Source organism: Hoplias malabaricus, chromosome 1 (genome assembly GCF_029633855.1).
Source record: "Hoplias malabaricus isolate fHopMal1 chromosome 1, fHopMal1.hap1, whole genome shotgun sequence".
In the NCBI taxonomy this organism is placed as follows: Eukaryota; Metazoa; Chordata; class Actinopteri; order Characiformes; family Erythrinidae; genus Hoplias; species Hoplias malabaricus.
This window is the reverse complement of record NC_089800.1, coordinates 29885501-29905390: the sequence shown is the minus strand read 5'-3', so window position 1 is coordinate 29905390 and position 19890 is coordinate 29885501. Positions and strand designations below refer to the sequence as shown.

At 37.9% G+C, this 19890-nt stretch overlaps 1 protein-coding gene across 1 annotated transcript; it reads left to right on the top strand.

Annotated features, from left to right (window-relative positions):
* Positions 1–10512: 10512 nt before the first annotated feature.
* On the top strand, positions 10513–17287 carry LOC136708406 (paramyosin-like; the record flags this gene model as incomplete). The annotated part of the gene is made up of 4 exons (XM_066682982.1): positions 10513–12328; positions 14607–14749; positions 15563–15678; positions 17236–17287. Coding segments are annotated over exons 1-4 (2127 nt in total), but the record flags the coding sequence as incomplete, so codon positions are not given.
* Between the last annotated feature and the right edge of the window lie 2603 nt (positions 17288–19890).

Here is a 19890-nt window from a genome sequence, read left to right as displayed (position 1 = left end):
CGTGTTCGGCCTTTATCAAGCCCACTGAGCCTCCTGTTTTAAACTCACTCCTGCCTCCACCATTTTCTCATATTCATTTATTCAACGGGGGGGTCTGGCTTCATACGCATTCATAAGCCGCCCTGAACTCTTCCCCAAAAGACTTCTGAGTTCGCCTCCCCGTTTCAGCCTCTACGGGCGTGGTCCGTACTAGAAAAAAAAAAAAAAAAGTATATATATATATATATATATATATATATATATATATATATATATATATATATATATATATATAAACCGGATTCCAAAAAAGTTGCGACACTAAACAAATTGTGAATAAAAACTGAATGCAATGATGTGGAGATGGCAAATGTCAATATCCGGTTTGTTGATAGATAGATAGATAGATAGATATACACACAGATGCTTCTCATAAAATTTGAATATCATGAAAACGTTGATTTCCATTCAAAGTTCCATTCAAAATGTGAAACTTGTATATTATACTCATTCATTACACACAGACTGATATAATTCAAGTGTTTATTTCATTTAATTTGATGATTATAACTGACAACTAATGAAAACCCTAAATTAAGTATCTCAGAAAATTAGAATATTACTTAAAAGATCAATGCAAACGAAAGATTTTTAGAAATGATGGCCAACTGAAAAGTATGAGCATGTACAGCACTCAATACTTAGTCGGGGCTCCTTTTTCCTGAATTACTGCAGCAATGCGGCGTGGCATGAAGTCAATCAGTCTGTGGCACTGCTCAGGTGTTATGAGAGCTCAAGTTGCTCTGATAGTGGCCTTCAGCTCTTCTACATTGTTGAGTCTGGCATATTGCATCTTCCTCTTCACAATAACCTATAGATTTTCTATGGTGTTAAGGTCAGGAGCGTTTGCTGAGTCTACGCAGAAATGTGTCTGTTTTTAATTTAGTGCTGTCTGAGGGAACGAAGACTACAGGTAATGGGCCTTGTTCCATTCATATAGAGATTTCTCCAGATTTTCTGAAACTTTTAATAGCATTAGGTGCCACAACTCCATGTTGAATAGAATGGCTCACAACTTCCTTGAACTGGTGTTTATTTCAGTGTTCACGTGTGATGTGGAAGTGGACGTAAGTGCAAAGAAATAATAAAGAGTTATTATTCAGGACACAATGCTGCAAGGAACAAATGCTACACACTGGCTGCAGTGTGTCTGGGGCTGCTGTGTGTTCTCCTGCTGACTGCCATCACAGTGCTGTGGATCCTGTTCAACAACCTGACCACAGAGAGAGACCAGATAGAGGCTAGTTATAACAACCTGACTATGGAGAAGGACTAGTTAGAGACCAATATCAAAAACCTGACTGTGGAGAGAGACCAATTACAGACCAGGTACAATAAACTGACTAAAGAGAAAGACCAGTTACAGACCAGGTACAAGGATCTGACTATAGATAGAGACCAATTACAGACCAGTTACACCAGCTACAGAAAAACAACAGCTGTAGGGAAACAACAGCTTCAAGAGTATAATGACAAAATAACTAAAGAAAATGAAGAATTACAGAGTAGTTACAACACACTGAGAAACCAGAAAGACCTTCTACACAAGGAGAAAAATGGGCTTCAGAGGAAATTAAGTGAATTGGGTGAGTAAATTTAAGCAGTAGGGCATAGACTTTGTCTCAGGAACTAGAATTAATTTAGCATGAACTACAAAGATAATAAGCAAGAAATCCTGTCAGATTTTTCACACATATAAGATCAGGCTGAAATGAGTGGACTGCACAGAATTTGATATTATAAAAGTTAACACCATGCACACATGCATACATATGGACAATTACATATTCTTTTAGTGGGTATTATATGATGTGGTGCCCAGCACATTGCTCTTTCTGTAGTCTTAGCTGATTCTTAAAGAGAAACTCACCAAACTACTGATGGTGTCTTTTTATATTCTGTGTGAGCAGGTTCACAAACTCAGCAGGGATGGCTATGCTTCAAATATAGATATTACTATGTTTCACCTTCCACTAAAACCTGGAGTGAGAGCAGGGATTACTGCAAAGAGAGAGGAGATCTGGTGATCATAAATAACAAGGAAGAAGAGGTGAGACGAAAATAACTGTTTTGGGAATCCCACTGAAGTCCCTGTCTTTCAAGTTTTAGCTCTCAGTAACACTCAATAAAAATTAAAAGATCTATATTTTCACTGGTTATTTCTGAAATGAAATATAACAGTGGCCTTTTCTTTGTTCTCCCATCTCAGAGAATATTGATACCCAAATCCCCAAGTTGACTTTCAACATTTTAACATGGCGTAGAGGAAGAGAGAGAATCAGTAATGGATGGTACATAATTTGTTATCTTTAACAGAGCTTTAATGGTTATTTGTGCACATTATTTTAATCTACAATGTACAGTATGTGCTTATAACTCGATAGAGAACTATTTATTTTTCTATCCATAGCAGATCTGACTGTCCTATTACTGCAGTGCAGTCATTAAAATATCATTAGCTGAAGTTGAGAATGTGAACTTTACTTACACCCTGTGAAGGCAGGATTAGAGCACATATTCGAATTAACAGTAAAAAATACTGTATAAACATTTAACAAATCCTGAACTTGACAGTCTCTCCTCCATTTACTCGGTCTGGGTGGTACACAGGTGTCACCATCCTCTCTACACTAGCAGAACATTAGCAGGAAGAGAGAGAAAACAAAAACATAGTCAAGCATGTGAAGGAAAATAGTGAGGTCACTTTTTCCCTGGTTGCTCTCGGCTCTGAATGTGTGTTCACTGCCCCTAGTGTATGTTTGACAAATTGCTCACTAGTGTGTAGTACACTTCTCCATGACTTTCCAGGCAGAGAGGTCTTTGTGAGGAGAATGTATCCTTGAGACAGGGTAGCCTGCTACTGTCACGGGGACGTGAAGGGCGGACTAACGGAGGCGGATGCACTCGCTACAACACAGAATTTATTAACGAAATAACAAAACAAACGGACTTGAGGGTAAACACGAAATAACACGACTAGAAACAGAGCAAGCAAAACAATACAAAACTACATGAATGGGGCATGAAACGAGCAAGAGAACGACACAAAAACAAACGATCACAGGAAGTGACAACAACGGAACTTTACATGAACAAACAAGACACACCTGACACAGATAAAAAACACAAGGGTAAATGACAAGGAGGCGGAACAAAGGCGGAGACATGGACAATAACAGACAGACAGAGCCACATGGCGGGGGAAAACATACAAGATTGGGCCAGGATGTGACAACTTCGGACTGACTTCTCATTGGCTAAACAGCCTGTAGGCTAAATGTGTATAGGATATAATAGGCACAGTGCATCTCCACATTAAAAATAAAACAACTATGTGAGCTGTCTTAATGAGGGTTATTCATGATGTTTGATATCTGAGCCAGAACTTTGCCCCATGCCAACCATACTCTCAGAACGGTCTTCTGCTGATTTCTAGCCCATTTCCTCCCCTGTTGAAAGCTAGCTAATCTGGTTTTAGGAGTAGCCCTTGAAGTGTTTTACGTTGCTATGTACTATGGTAATCTCAGAACTGAAGGCTAAAGTGCTAATCAGCATCCGTATGTGATTCTTTTGGCTTTCAGGTACTGGAATGATGGAGAGCCTAACAATGTTGGTGAAGAGGACTGTGCAGTGATAAAAGGAAACATTAAAAAGTGGAATGATAGAAAATGCTCTGATCAAATACGGTGGGTATGTGAGGAAAAAACTGAGGTTATTTTCTAATGCTTAGGTTTGTCAAAGCAAATATATGCATTTCAATAACAGTTAAGGAAAGATTTACAGAAGCAGTCTGATATGATTTACAGAAGCATCATCTGGTATGATTTGGTGGTGCATCATTCTCAGCGTTGCAGTAACACTGAAGTAGTGGTGGTGTGTTAGTGTGTGTTGCGCTGGTATGAGTGGATCAGACACTGCAGTGCTGCTGGAGAATCATAGGATGAAAGTGGGCTAACAAATTCTGCAAAACAATAGGTGGGAGACTGTTTGTAATTGTAGAATTAGTGCTCCTGTCTGGGCAGTGGAGCTGATCAAATGGACAGTGAACATAGAAACAAGATCATCTTAATATTATGTCTGACTAATACTGATGTATAGGGGTTGGAGAATGAAACTGAAACACCTGTCATTTGATTGTGGGAGGTTTCATGGCTAAATTGGATCAGCCTTGTGGCCAATCTTCATTATTTGCACATTGCACCAGTAAGACCATGTGCATCCAATGGTTCAAAAATTGTGTCCTGAAGGCGGTGCTGTGTATCAGGATGACAATGCACCAATACACAGCAAGACTGGTGAAAGATTGGTTTGATGAACGTGAAAGTGAAGTTGAACATCTTCCATGGCCTGCACAGTCACCAGATCTAAATATTATTGAGCCACTTTGGGTTGTTTTGGAGGAGCGAGTCAGGAAACGTTTTCCCTCCACTAGCATCACGTAGTGACCTGGCCACTATCCTGCAAGAAGAATGGCTTAAAATCCCTCTGACCACTATGCAGGACTTGTATATGTCATTCCCAAGACAAATTGACGCTGTATTGGCCGCAAAAGGAGGCCCTACAACATACTAATAAACTATTTTGGTCTGCAAACAGGTGTTTCAGTCTCATTGTCCAGCCCCTGTATATTGGTGTAACATACAGTAACCCTATAGGTCAAAATATTGGAGGACATATTGTGCTATTCCACGAAGCATGACTTATGAGTTTACAAAGTTGACTGTCCAATAGGACTTTTTCATTCTTCTCAGACTCTTTTTTACTGATTTAAATACACCAGGGCTTCATAAACACATTACCCCAATTTCCAATGCAAACTGATTGGAGAGCAGCAAATGTTGAGGAAACAACTTTTGAATTGTATATAAAAAGTGTTTTTTGATTACAATCATGACTGTCACCTTTAAGTTATCTGGCTAAACTGTGAAATCCTGTTTTGTATTACACCACTCTGTTCGTGTCTTCTGAAATTAAAGTTATTTACAGGCAAAGAAAATCTATGGGGTATTGTGAAGAGGAACATGCAATACGCCAGACCCAACAATGCAGAAAAGCATCCTGGGCTCTCATAACACCTGAGCAGTGCTACAGACTGATCAACTCCATGCCACGCCACATTGCAGCAGTAATTCAGGCAAAAAGAGCCCCAACTAAGTATTGAGTGCTGTACATGCTCATACTTTTCATGTTAATACTTTTTAGTTGGCCAGCATTTGTAAAAATCCTTTTTTTCTATGGGTCTTTTCATGATATCTTTTTCATGATATTCTAATTTTATGAACAGCAATATATATATATTGCATTCATTACATCACACCATATTCTGTCTTTCCCTCTGAGTTATGCATGAGTTCTCTGTTGCTTCCTCAAAAAAAAAAAATTATTTTATCTATCATATATCAGGAGATTTTTATCAAATAAAATATTTATGTCAGCAATATGCATTGTCATGTTTTCATTTGTGTGTGTGTGTGTTGGAATTTGTCAGAAGCCAGAAATGTAAACTTTAATTCATTCATTTTCTATAAATACTCTTTATCTTGTTCAGGGTTGCAGTCTGTCAGATTCATTGTGTACAAGGCACTAACTCAAACTGAAGAGAGCTTGAGTCACTCACACACACACACACCTGTGGACAGTTTCACACACTCATCCAGTCTGGATCAGTCATGTTGGTGTTTTCCTCCTGCCAGAGAAAATCCAGACTGAATGAACTACTCACCTTATGTTTTTGTCTGCTACAAACATGCATCGCCTTGTGTTGGTTAAAATGAACAAAACTTACAAACAGCTCAGAATCTGCTGAATGTAGGCTGAACAAATACTTAGATTATACAGCCACTGTAAGGATTTCCTTTAAAGTTTTAGCTTGTAAGTGATGTCTGTCTATAGAATAATACTAGGGGTGGTTTTGAAATCTGCCAAAGTGTTGGTCCAGGGAACAATACTGTGGCATACCCCATAGGGTTCATTGATCTAAGTATCAAGATGACCCTTGAAAGTTGCTTAGGTTCCAAAGGGCCTCCAAAAGTGTTGCCTAGGTTCCAAAGAGCGTAAGAAAAAGTTGCTTTAGGTTCAGAAGGGCTCCCAAAAATGTTGCTGAAAGTTCTGAAAGGCCTCCGATATGCCTTGGTGGAAAGGATTTTTCCCTTTGTCCACAATGTGTGCCATTTGTTGTCCACAATATGTGGAGTAATATGGTAACCAAGTATCTTTTAAAAATATACTTTTTATATTTTCTTTTCTGAATGTACATTCTGGTCTTGATTATAGGAATTTTGCTTGCAGATTTATGTTTGCTTTTGTACATTTGTGACAGAAAAGTTACTCCACAGTACCTCGAGCTAGATTAAATTGGTTGCCAGTTGCAAAAGTTTGGGAACCTCTGTCATAATGTATCTGTTTACATTAGTGTTGTGCTCTGAAACCATGTTTGGGAATGGAAGGTTATTATTTGGATCCCCATAACCACCAGAAGTAAGGCACCTAATCCCCAAAAATACCTGAGGGTGGCTGGTCACTGCTCTGGGTATGTATTTATTGTCACAGATGAGTTAATACAGAGATCAAATTTCATTGTACTGTTGAACAATGACAAAAATATATCACTTTCACTTTTGCACTTTCAGGATGGAGATGGAGGAATTCTCAGTCACACACACACACACACACACACACACACACACACACACACACACAGGACTCTGGAGATGTGTCATCGCAGGCATGACCTAAAGTAACTTTCCAGAACATTAGGTTTAGATCCTGATTAGAAAGCCGAAGCTGAAATGATAACTCAGGAACATTAAGTCAGAGGAACCAAAACTCAAAAGGGGAACCATCATCTGAACTGAATTACTGACCCAAGGTAAAATATATTTCTTTAGGTGGCAACCAAAAGGTTCAAGCAGAACCTGTAAGATGTACTTAAAAGATCAGCAACTCAGTCAGCAGTTTCCCTCTGAAAATTTATTTCAACCATGTTAACCTTGTACCATATCGCATTTAGTCCTCACTTCTGTACTGACAGGTAAATTGGGCTTTCATTGTGACCTTACCTCATCTTTTCCACAGATGTATTCTTTTTATTGGCAGTTAACAAACACATCTAGCTGAGATTTCTAAAATGCTAAAAATGTTATGGATTAGCCATAAGCCCCAAGTTCTTCCTTGAAATATGCACTTTGATGACATTTGATGATGATGTAAGCAAAAGTGGTGTCATGGAGTGTCACAAGCATTCAAGAGTTCACTTAATTTAAGCTATGGCTTAAACAACACTTACTGAAGACTGCAGCCAAGCTGGACTCAACATTACAGTGTTTTAGTAGAGTCATGAACAGAAATAAGTTAAAAGTTGTTGTGATAATTTATCATAATCTCTTCTTCATGTGTGAAGTGTTTCTGTTACCCACAAGCATTTCACTTTGTGGTCTAAATTTTACAAAACTAAATTTTACAAATTATGTTGTCTGTCCTTATAACACACACCAACATTCTGGACACATCTGACTGTAATGCCCCTCTAAACAGTTCATCTGCACAGGTTTTCTGTTTGATTATAACATTACATACAAAACAGGTGGAATTTCTGGACTTAGCTTGAACTTGAACTTAGCTTTATCACACAAAGTGCCATTTTATCAATCAGATGTTTATCCTGAAATATAAGTATTTCTATACTAAACCCCAGCAATGTCCTATTCCTTTATCAAATATATATTATCACTGATTCATAAAGGGGTGGCACGGTGGCGCAGCAGGTAGTGTCGCAGTCACACAGCTCCAGGGACCTAGAGGTTGTGGGTTCGATTCCCGCTCTGGGTGACTGTCTGTGAGGAGTTGGTGTGTTCTCCCCGTTTCCTCCGGGTGCTCCGGTTTCCTCCCACAGTCCAAAAACACACGTTGGTAGGTGAATTGGCGACTCAAAAGTGTCGTGTGTGTGTTGCCCTGTGAAGGACTGGCACCCCCTCCAGGGTGTATTCCCGCCTTGCGCCCAATGACCCTGAATTGGACAAGTGGTTACAGGTAATGAATGAATGATTCATAAAGCATAAAAGTGATGCTTTAGTAACCATAAAATAATGTAAGCTTAATGTAATGTAATCTTTGGAAGCAGCCTGTTTTTTTCTGTGGTTGGTTGAGTGTAGCATTATGTTTTTCAAATTGTGTAAAATTGTTGGATTTTATTCCCACTATCACGGAATGTTTTGCTGAATGTCTAGGCCAGGGATAATTAATTAAAATTCATTAAGGTCCAGTTAGAGAAAATTTTCTCAAGCCAAGGTCCGGGTGTATAAACTGCATTATGTATAATGTATAACCTGCATTATGATCAGTGCTATATCCTGCATCCTGAAGTAGTCTTGTGATTATAGCAACATTTTATGTACTTAAAAACAAAATTTTAAATCAAATTAACCTTTCAATCATTTCAATGTATCTCAGATTTATAAATATAAATAACAAATATTCTAAATAAAATGTCCTTTTCTCATTTCAAATAAACATGAACTGTAATGACTAGAAGAGTAACACCATTTGAAGCAAACACTCTGTAAAACTTAAACAACTCTTAATAGTTTCTCAGTTACAGGAGAGGGCAGCGTTTTTGTCCAGACTCAGACCGTGGGCCACCTATTCATGCCCCCTGGTCTAAACCATGATGATAGTGCTGTAGTCTGGATTGGTCTGAGAGCATAAACCAGTATAATTTTTTGTATTATTATTATTGTTTAGAGCCACAGGATGAGTGAAAAGGATTATGATTCTCTGGCCATAAATGCATTTGTTGGTTGTTAGTAACTAAAGTGGAAATACTTTCCCATGTTACCAAAAAAAAAAAAAAATCACATTATAGAGTAATAAACGCTTAGTGTTAAAACTATTTTTAACATGTTCACTCCCATGTGGGGGACCTGCTCTGTGGAGTATAAATGGATTCAGATACTACAAAGCAATGTGAGTTTTTCAAATGATGTAGAAAAAAGTGTAAAGTAATTAATAACTTTACATCCATCCATCCATCCATTATCTGTAACCGCTTATCCAATTTTAGGGTCGCGGGGGGTCCAGAGCCTACCTGGAATCATCGGGCGCAAGGCGGGAATACACCCTGGGGGGGACGCCAGTCCTTCACAGGGCTAATAACTTTACAATCATTCATATTTTTGTTGTTTTTGTGATTTCCTGAAAGTTTCTCAAGTTCACATCAGAAATCACAACTTTTGTAGGAAATGAGCAAATGTGGAAGTAGGCGTTACAAAGACACATTAAAAGTTGTACTTCATTTAAAGGTAGACACAAAACACAAAAACCATCTGTTGAAACTTATTCACTCAGTACTGCTAGATATATAGCTGCATAGCCGAGAATGGAGATGAGGGAGGAAATCTTTACAAATAAAACAATTTCAGAAGATAAATATGGTTTAGATACGGATATGGAGGACCTGTGGACCACCAGGACCAGAAAAATAAAAGAATCAATGAAGAATTCAGGTACTATAAACTAATTTTTTATCATCTCTGTCCAAAACATTATGTGTACCCTCAAGCATTTAACAGGACAACTTGACAGGAGAAGGCAAAACTGTTGTGATCTTTCAAAAGTTGACATGAAGAAAATTCCAAGCATTTCCTATGGTCTCAACATAATGGAATTTTACAATTTCAATATTATCTAAAATACTACTACTGCAAGTGAATTTACAGAAGAAAAGCATTGTAAATTAGAAATAATCAGAAGGATATTAAATGTTCACAAAAATAACGACCATGTTAAAATTTTTCTATACAATGAACAGCTTAGGCACTTCAGAAAGAACCTAAGGGGGCAAAAGCTTAAACATGACTTTAGGAGGCTTAAGCCCTATCCAGGAAGGATGAGTTTTACATAGGAAACTGAGGTAATGTAATTTTTCTACAAGATGTCAGTGATGTTTATGGTGGATTCGTACTTGATAAGAAATCGCTGTGAAAATAACAGAGATGTTAGGGGTTACTCAATTCACACACTGCTGTCACATGGTGTGGATCATACACAGCAGAACTACTAGAGTTTTAAGACTGTCATAACACACGTCGTAGCACACACTCAGGAAAAATGACTGAATTGGTCTATTCAGATCTCAAACTGAGATACTCAGGTAATAATTACTTTAACCCCACATCCACAGGTAAAAGTAATCCCTTCCAAATAGGACTTTAGAGTGCATTTAAGTAAAACCATATAGAACCCTGCAGTAATAATTTTTAATGTGAGTGTGCGTGTGTGTTTTACCTAATGGAGAGACACTATAAGACTTGAAAAGCCCTGGATAAGGCACTGAATCCACTGATTCAAAAGCATCCTTAATTTCTAAGAGCAATTTTTACCATTAGGTCCAGAGTTGAGAGGCTAGAGATGCTATTATTTGTAATTTTATTATTTTATTGTTTTAGTTGATGTTAGTCTATTGCTGCTACATAAGAAATGTCTCCAAATGATTTATTTCTAGATTCTGGACATAATGCTGCAAGGAACAAATGCTGCAGAATGGCTGCAGTGTGTCTGGGGCTACTGTGTGTTCTTCTGCTGACTGCCATCACAGTACTGTGGATCCACTTCAACAACCTGACCACAGAGAAATACCAGTTAGGGACCAGTTCCAGCAATCTGACTATAGAGAGAGATCAGTTACAAACCAGTTACACAAATCTGACTGTGGAGAGAGACCAGTTACAGACCAGTTACACAATTCTGACTGTGGAGAGAGACCAGTTACTCAGCAGTTACAAAAGACTGACTACAGAGAGGGACCAGTTACAGGTCAGCTACAATGATCTGACTATAGAGAAAGACCGGTTACAGACCAGTTACACAAACCTGACTGTGGGGAGAGACCAGTTACAGTCCAGGTACACAAACCTGACTATTGAAAGAGACCAGTTACAGGTCAGTTACAATGATCTGACTATAGCGAAAGACCAGTTACAGACCAGTTACACAGACCTGACTGTGGAGAGAGACCAGTTACTCAGCAGTAACAAAAAACTGACTACAGAAAAAGACCAGTTACAGGTCAGTTACAATGATCTGACTATTGAGAGAGATCAGTTACAGACCAGTTACACAAACCTGACTGTGGGGAGAGACCAGTTACAGTCCAGGTACACAAACCTGACTATAGAAAGAGACCAGTTACAGGTCAGTTACAATGATCTGACTATAGCGAAAGACCAGTTACAGACCAGTTACACAGACCTGACTGTGGAGAGAGACCAGTTACTCAGCAGTAACAAAAAACTGACTACAGAAAAAGACCAGTTACAGGTCAGTTACAATGATCTGACTATTGAGAGAGACCAGTTACAGACCAGTTACACACACCTGACTGTGGAGAGAGACCAGTTACAGACCAGTTACACAAACCTGACTGTGGAGAGAGACCAGTTACAGACCAGTTACAAAAACCTGACTGTGGGGAGAGACCAGTTACAGTCCAGGTACACAAACCTGACTACAGAAAGAGACCAGTTACAGGTCAGTTACAATGATCTGACTATTGAGAGAGACCAGTTACAGACCAGTTACACACACCTGACTGTGGAGAGAGACCAGTTACAGACCAGTTACACAAACCTGACTGTGGAGAGAGACCAGTTACAGACCAGGTACACAAACCTTACTGTGGACAGAGACCAGTTACTCAGCAGTTACAATGATCTGACAATTGAGAGAGACCAGTTGCAGACCAGTTACACAAACCTGACTTCAGAGAGAGACCAATTACAAAGCAGTTACAAAATCTTGACTACAGAGGGAGGCCGATTACAGTCCAGGTACAAGGACCTGTCCATGGAGAAAGATCAGTTACAGACAAGGTACAAGGACCTGACTGTAGAGAGAGATCAGTTACAGATAAGGTGCACAGATTTGATTGCAGAGAAAAACCGATTACAGACAAGGTACAAGGACCTGACTTTAGAGAGAGATCGGTTACAGACAAGGTACAAGGACCTGACTGTAGAGAGAGCCCAGTTACAGACAAGGAACAAGGATTTGACTGTAGAGAGAGATCGGTTACAGACAAGGTACAAGGACCTGACTGTAGAGAGAGACCGGTTACAGACCAGTTACAGCAGCTATAGAAGAACAACAATGGTAGAAAAACAACAGCTACAAGAGCATAATGTTAAAATAACTAAAGAAAAGGAAGAATTACAGAGCAACTACAACACTCTGAGAATCCAGAAAGACCTTCTACAGAATGTGAAAAACCAGCTACAGAGGAAATTAACTGATTTAGGTGAGTATATCTGAGCAGTAGGGCAATCAAATTCTGACAGGCTTTTTTATTATTTTTTTAACCCATTTACAGACACTTGAGCTTGGTAAACACATTAGACCAGTTTCAAGTGCAAGCAGAAATTGGGAATGTCACCTTTAAATACATATTCGTATAGTTGGAAGGGTTACTTTCAAAATGTATTCCATTAGAGAATACATAATACATGCCCTAAAATGTATTTTATAACATATTCCATTATTCATACTCAGTGAGAGTAACGTATTGTAAATAATTTGGAATACAATATTTGCTGCAAAGGAGATCTTCAGTGATTTGTCTAGGGAAAAATAAAGAGACTATTTCCACAGCTATTATGAGCTTTATTCATATTATTAAGTACCAATAGTGTTTTAAGGGAAGAATATGCTTTGAAACAGCTGTTATATAGTTTTGCCTTTATGTAATTCTAATGATTTTAACTGTAAATACATAAATATTCAGTGCATGTGTTTATTTTATCTGAATACAAAACCAGAAAAGAAAACAATGCCTCAAATACTGCTAACTGTAGCAGCATTATACATTCATTCATTTATTCATTATCTGTAACCGCTTATCCAGTTCAGGGTCGTGGTGGGTCCAGAGCCTACCTGGAATCATTGGACACAAGGCAGGAATACACCCTGGAGGGGGCGCCAGTCCTTCACAGGGCAACACACAAACTCACATATTCACTCACATACTCACACTTTTGAGTCGCCAATCCACATATCAACGTGTGTTTTTGGACTGTGGGAGGAAACCGGAGCACCCGGAGGAAACCCATGCAGACACGGGGAGAACACACCAACTCCTTACAGAGAGTCACCTGGAGCGGGAATCAAACCCACAACCTCCAGGTCCCTGGAGCTGTGTGACTGCAACACTACCTGCTGCGCCAATGAAACATTTTATTCACTTTATTCAGTAAAACCATGAGTCTGAAGCTTTACTAAATGTGATCAAAGTTTCAGGAGTGTTTCTACATCTGTAGTGGCTATGACTCCAGAAGTAGTGGATGGAGCAAAAGGCTATTCATGTGGCACAATAATTCTTCCTAAAATAATAAACAAATACTAAATTTTGGGGTGCAGAGAAACTGATTTCAACACTGGTTTCAGGCTGCAGTTGTGCCAGCATCTGTCCATGTATTTTGCATATATGTATTATTCTACAACTGCCGTTCGATTTTAAATGGTCCATTAATTACAATGAAATCTAAAGTGATAGTATCATATTGGTCTAAGAGATCTAAAAGACAGTCTCATTCTCCGCATTACTATATTTAAATTTGAAACACTTGTTGAAATAATGCATGAATGAATGTATGAATGAAACACTGGCTGTCATTGTTTTACTGTTATGAAGAATACATGAAAAACTGAAAAACCACTATTAGATTGTTTTCACATCGCTTTTTTATCTTTACTGACAAACAATAGATGAGGATTTGCATTTTTAAAAAAATAAATGCTGAATTAATGTCTGAATTGAATACAATCCACCTCTAAATGTAATCAGTGCTCAACTGTATTTTGTTTACATTGTGAGGTTCTTAGAAATAAACATCTCATTGAAATGCAATACACGTTTAAACACGGACAGAAAATGTGCCAAAATAAAAAGCATATTTTAAGTACATTGAGGTAATGTTGCTACAGTGATTACTTTTCAGTTTGGCACTATCCTCTCCACAGAAATGTACATTTATGTGGAACAGTCAGAAGGGAGATTATGTCGGCGCACATAGGGATTTGTGCCCTAAGTTGGAATTAGGCCCCTAGGATTTTCCTTCCAAAGCATGCCGCAGGATGTGAATAGCTCTCCATTCACTCCTATTCATTTCTGAGTGTTTTTGAACCTATAATAAAGGTATTTCTGAGCCATTTCAGAATATGTCACGACCCAGGCTCTCTTCTACAGAGAATGGACATTCTGTCTTTTGATCCACAAACTTAAACTAAACTCTTCAACTCTTCATAATTTAAAACTGAACCTTTTTTCCACAACAATGACTAATGCATTTACATGTGTCGCAAAGGTTTCCTTGTTCTAATCCTATTTTATTCAGACAATCAAACTCTCACACACTTGCTATCAAGAATATATATATATATATATATATATATATATATATATATATATATATATATATATATATAAAGATATTGTGCCCACTATACTGTTCTTTCTCTTGTCTTATATATTTAGTAGAAACTCACCGAACCACTGATGGTATCTTCTTCTGTGTGAGCAGGTTCACACTCTCAGCAGGGATGGCTCTACTACAAATCTAGTTATTACTATGTCTCACGTTCCACTAAAAGTTGGAGTCAGAGCAGGTATTACTGCAGAAACAGAGGGGCAGATCTGGTGATCATAAATAACAAGGAAGAACAGGTGAGATGAGAATAACTGTTTTGGGAACCCCAGAGTAGTAACTGTTTTTCACTTTTTAGCTATTAGAAACATTTAATAAAAAAATTAAAAGACTGTTTCAGTGGCTAGTTAGTTCTGCCAGCTCAGGCTATGGTTTCAACTAGCCAAATTAATAGTTGGCATTAGCTTTGGCAGATATACTTATTTATATTTATTTGAGTAAGGAGGATGTAGTGATCTGTGTTTTTTTAATATATGTGTATGTATAATACTGATAGTTACTTTAGTTTGATTTTGAATAAATGCTGCTTAACCAACACAGCTTAACACTATTTTTGGGGTACATTCTTTGTGTAGTTAAGTTGTAAAGCTGAGTGTACTCAAATATCCACAATGCATACATTAAACTGGTTTGAGTGTGGGGTTGATGGACACAATTGCATTTCAAAATGAAAGTTAGGAGTTAGATCTGGAAGGCTTTTTATAAGTTATAACTTATGTATAATATTAGATTCCCTGTCTCAAAGCAGGATGATAAAAAGTAACAACTATTATTTATTTCAAGAAAATTTGTCTTGAAACTGCCAGAGTCATAGCCTGCAATGGCGAATGTAGGTAAAATAGCAACTCTTCACATCTAGTAAGAATATAATAGAGCAGTGCCTTTATATTGTTTACTAACCTGTTAAACCTGTGTATATTTAACAGTTTTATTGTTTAGTACACAATTGGGAAGCAGACTGATATTTCTGTGGTTGGTTTGGTGTAGCATTATGTTTTTGAGATTGTGTAAAATTGTTAGATTTGCCCTATATTTTGTTCCCACTATCACAGGATTTCATTGTTGAAAGTCTAGGCCATGATGATGGTGCTGTAGCCTGGATTGGTCTGACTGACAGTGACAGAGAAGGCTACTGGAAATGGGTGGATGGCACAAGACTGACAAGTGGGTAAGAGACTTCAAATTGACCTGTGGTGAAAACAACACAATTTGAGTTTAGATTTAATGATCTCTGTAAATAATATAATACACTCTTAGAGAAACTCTCACTGGGGTGGTACCCTCAAGTGTACATATTCAGTACCTTTAGTTAGGGAAGATAATTGAACTATATTGTATATTAATTGTAGGCTTTAAAGTTGTGTTGATTTCATATACCCTATTGATTCTCCAGGACTGAATACTATATTTTATTTTACAAGTTCTACAATGAAAGATTAAAAATATTCACCTCTCCTTCTAGAGAAAAGAATGTAATGTACATTTAAGGAAAAAACTGTTTATAGCTTTAAGAACAATTATGTACGTGTACCATAACTGTTTTTTGAGAGTTGGCCCTCCAGGACCTCCATCAACACTGCAGTAAACACAGTTTTAGGTTTTCTAATACCCTGTTACCTGCATAAACAAACAAACAAACAAATAGACAAGTTTATCTATATTTATCTATATTTCATAAACAATTCAAAGTGATTTTCAGAAACAAAAGGAAAATTACAATAAATTGAACATAATTAAATATTTAAATAAATAAATAATTAAAATATATAAGCCATTTTAAACAATGAAATTATAGAAAAGACAATAAATCAGCTTGTTCCAAACTACCTAAATACTGCTTCTCCATGTTTATTCTGTGGCAGGACTAATTGACTAATTCCTAAAGAATTCTGCTCTGCTCAAATCTCTGTAGCTCTCTGTAGATGTGATAAATATACTGCTCAATAAACCTGCTCTATAAATCTCTATAGCATGAATAGATTCATAGAGCAGCAACAGTACCTTAAAATCTGTTCTGTAACAGACTGATTGTCACAGTTGAAGGGAGGATGAGGAGGAGGACATACATGAAAGGAATCTTTATTAACAGAAACAAAACCAAACACAACACAACAAAAGCAGGACAATAGGGAAAAACACAAACTAGAATATACTGAATCAAACACACAGAAAACAACCGCAAACTGGAGTAGACAGACATATTAACCACTAAGACACTGAAATACATATCTACACACAAGGGAGCACTAAAAACATGAGACTATATACACACAAGGAGCACACCTGGAAGAGATAACGAGATGGCATGGTAACAAAAGAGGCACAAGTGGAAACAAGGGAAGAGACAGGAACACAAGAAAAATCACATGGCAGAAACGGAAACAAAAACAAACAGGAACACATGAAACAGGGCAAAAGTATGACACTTGTATACACCCCAAAATATCAGAACAAATGTGTATGTGCTTTATGGGCAAAATTTGGTTGGCCATTCACGGCCTTTATTTAGCCCAAAAATACCCTTCATGACCCTGCCCCATAGTAATCATGCTCCCAGAACGACGTTCTGCTGTTTTCTAGCCCATTTCCTCCCCTATTAAAAGCTAGCTAATCAGGTTTTAAAAGTAGGCCTCCAAATGTTCTACATTTCTAAGTACCATGAAAATGTCAGCACTCAAATTTAAAGTGCTAATATGTATCTGTATGTGATTCTTTTGGCTTTCAGGTACTGGGATGATGGGGAGCCTAACAATGTTGGCGAAGAAGACTGTGCAGTGATAAAACGAAAAGTTAAGAAGTGGAATGATAGAAAATGCTCTGATCAAATATGGTGGATCTGTGAGAAAAAAACTGAGGCACTTTTCTAATGCTGCAGTCTGTCAGAGAGATCATCTGCATTTAATTAACAGGAAATATTTACATAAGCAGTCAGGTATGATTTGGGTGGTCACTGTGACACTAACATGTTGGTGGTGTGTTTGTGTGTGTTGTGCTGGTACAAGTGGATCAGTGGATTAAGCACTCTGCAGAGTGATAGATGGACCATTTGTATTTGCACAACTACACGGTGTTCCTGTCTGGGCAGTGAAGCTGGTCAAGTGGACAGTAAGTGTAGAAACAAGGTCATCTTATTACTATCGCTGACATTTTTAATGTTATTTTACCCAGATCTGTGTTTAAATCTGGACCACCTGGTGATTGATTCTCAGTGAGCTGCTGTGTGTGCACTTACCTTTGGCTTTGCTGCAAGGTCTTTCTCTCTGCTGTAGACCTGTAGCTGCTTCTCTCCCGGGTGAGTTGGAACTATTTCTGCTAGATTCTAGCTGCCAGTAAAGTTCTGTTAAACGTATCTTACAGTTCTTGTAAATGGTTTGTGTTTTCGTTAACAAGTTGGCTGGCATAGTACTGCAAAATTATTGAGCAGCTCATAGTGTAGCTAAATCACTAAAATATTTCGCGACTGCATGATCTACTTGGTAAGCTGTTATTCATTTAAAATGTCTTGCTTTCCTTGCTGCGATAACTAGACTTGCATGGTGGTCAAGGTTCTGAATGCTTGCTCTAACTTTCACAACTTAGAAATTATTAAATATTCAACTTCAGAGTTGCAGTCCTTTGACTCCAAGGGCTGTTTGTTTCTATGGACATATGCCCAATGTGTTGCTCTAGGAATTGCAAGATGTCCATGTTATGTTCACTGGGAGTCCCACCACAAATTGTGCATATCTGAACACACTGATGTAAAAGCATGCATTCCATCAATATGGACATTACGATTGCATTGCACATATACATCACACTCTCACCATCTTTAAACAAACTCTCATCCAGCTACACACTCAGTGTCCAATACTGGACCAGTTAAACTAGCATTAGTTCATGCTAGTTTAGTGAATAAATCATTTTTACTGAATGATATTTTCCCATCTCATGCCGTGGTTTTTCTCTTTGTGTCAGCGACATGGCTTACAGTTGGTGATGAACACCCACTTTAGAAACTTCAAAACACTATTATCAGAAACTGTTTTAAATGCCATTTACAGACTGCTGTAAAAGGACTTTTGATGTTTAGCTTTTTAAAGTTTAACTGTCACGCCCTGTGTTCTGTGCTCTTTACAGACCCCCTAAATTCCACAAGGATTTTATCCAAGAATTTTCACATTTTAGCATTTACCTTGCCTAACATTGACATGGATTTGATACTTGGATATTTTAATATTCATGTATGTTGCCCTACTATGCCTTTAGTTAGTGAAGTTAACATGGGTATGGCAGGGAATATTTTTGTAAGATACCAGTGTATACATATCCTTTACTTACTCTGTACTTATTTGTGTTACATACTTACCCTTTAATATGCAGGCTGTAATTTAAAGTGAAAGACAACACCGATGCGGGGCAGCACGGTGGCACAGCAGGTAGTGTCACAGTCACACAGCTCCAGGGGCCTGGAGGTTGTGGGTTCAATTCTCGCTCCGGGTGACTGTCTGTGAGGAGTTGGTGTGTTCTCCACGTGTCCTAGTGGGTTTCCTCCGAGTGCTCTGGTTTCCTCCCACAGTCCAAAAACACACGTTGGTAGGTGGATTGGTGACTCAAAAGTGTGTCTGTGTTGCTCTGTGAAGGACTGGCACCCCCTCCAGTGTGTACCAGAGCCTTGCTCTGGACCCACCGCGACCCTGAACTGGATAAGCGGTTACAGATAATGAATGAATGAATGAATGAAAACACCAATGCATATTCCCTGCCGTACCTCTGTGAGCAGAAGAGAAACACCTATTCTTCATTAGTCAGCTATGTACATATAATGCCTCAAAGCATATAGGCAAAGCAGTGTAAAATATCTCTGAAGTATGTGATGATGATTATTGTGGTAAATCATACCTAATGAGTACAAAGTGCCAGTAATGGAAGTTGCCGAACATGTCCTTCTCTGTAGGTGAACTGTAAATAATTTGAAAGGATCTATAATAACATTCAGAAATACAGTGAAATCAAAACCAAAGCTGCATTCCTTATTTCTAAAAACAGTAATAGCCACTTGCATAAACTGTCATACCTTTGATTAAATTTTATAATCTATAATTATGCTTAGAAGTACAATGGATTCAGAACATAGTTACTTGCCTTATTTGTAGAATGTTTGTAAAATACTCTACCACATTTCTACCACATATTTCTAGTATCATACCCTTTACTTACATGGTACATATATTATCTTACAGCTTACTTAACAGGTATTTTCTCCGTACTTACGTGGGTCTTATTTGTAAAAAAAAAATTGTAAGATACCCAGTAATAACCACATATTTCAAGTATCTTACCCTTAACTTACTCAGTACTTATTTTATCTTATGGCTTACTTAACAGGTATTTTCTTTGT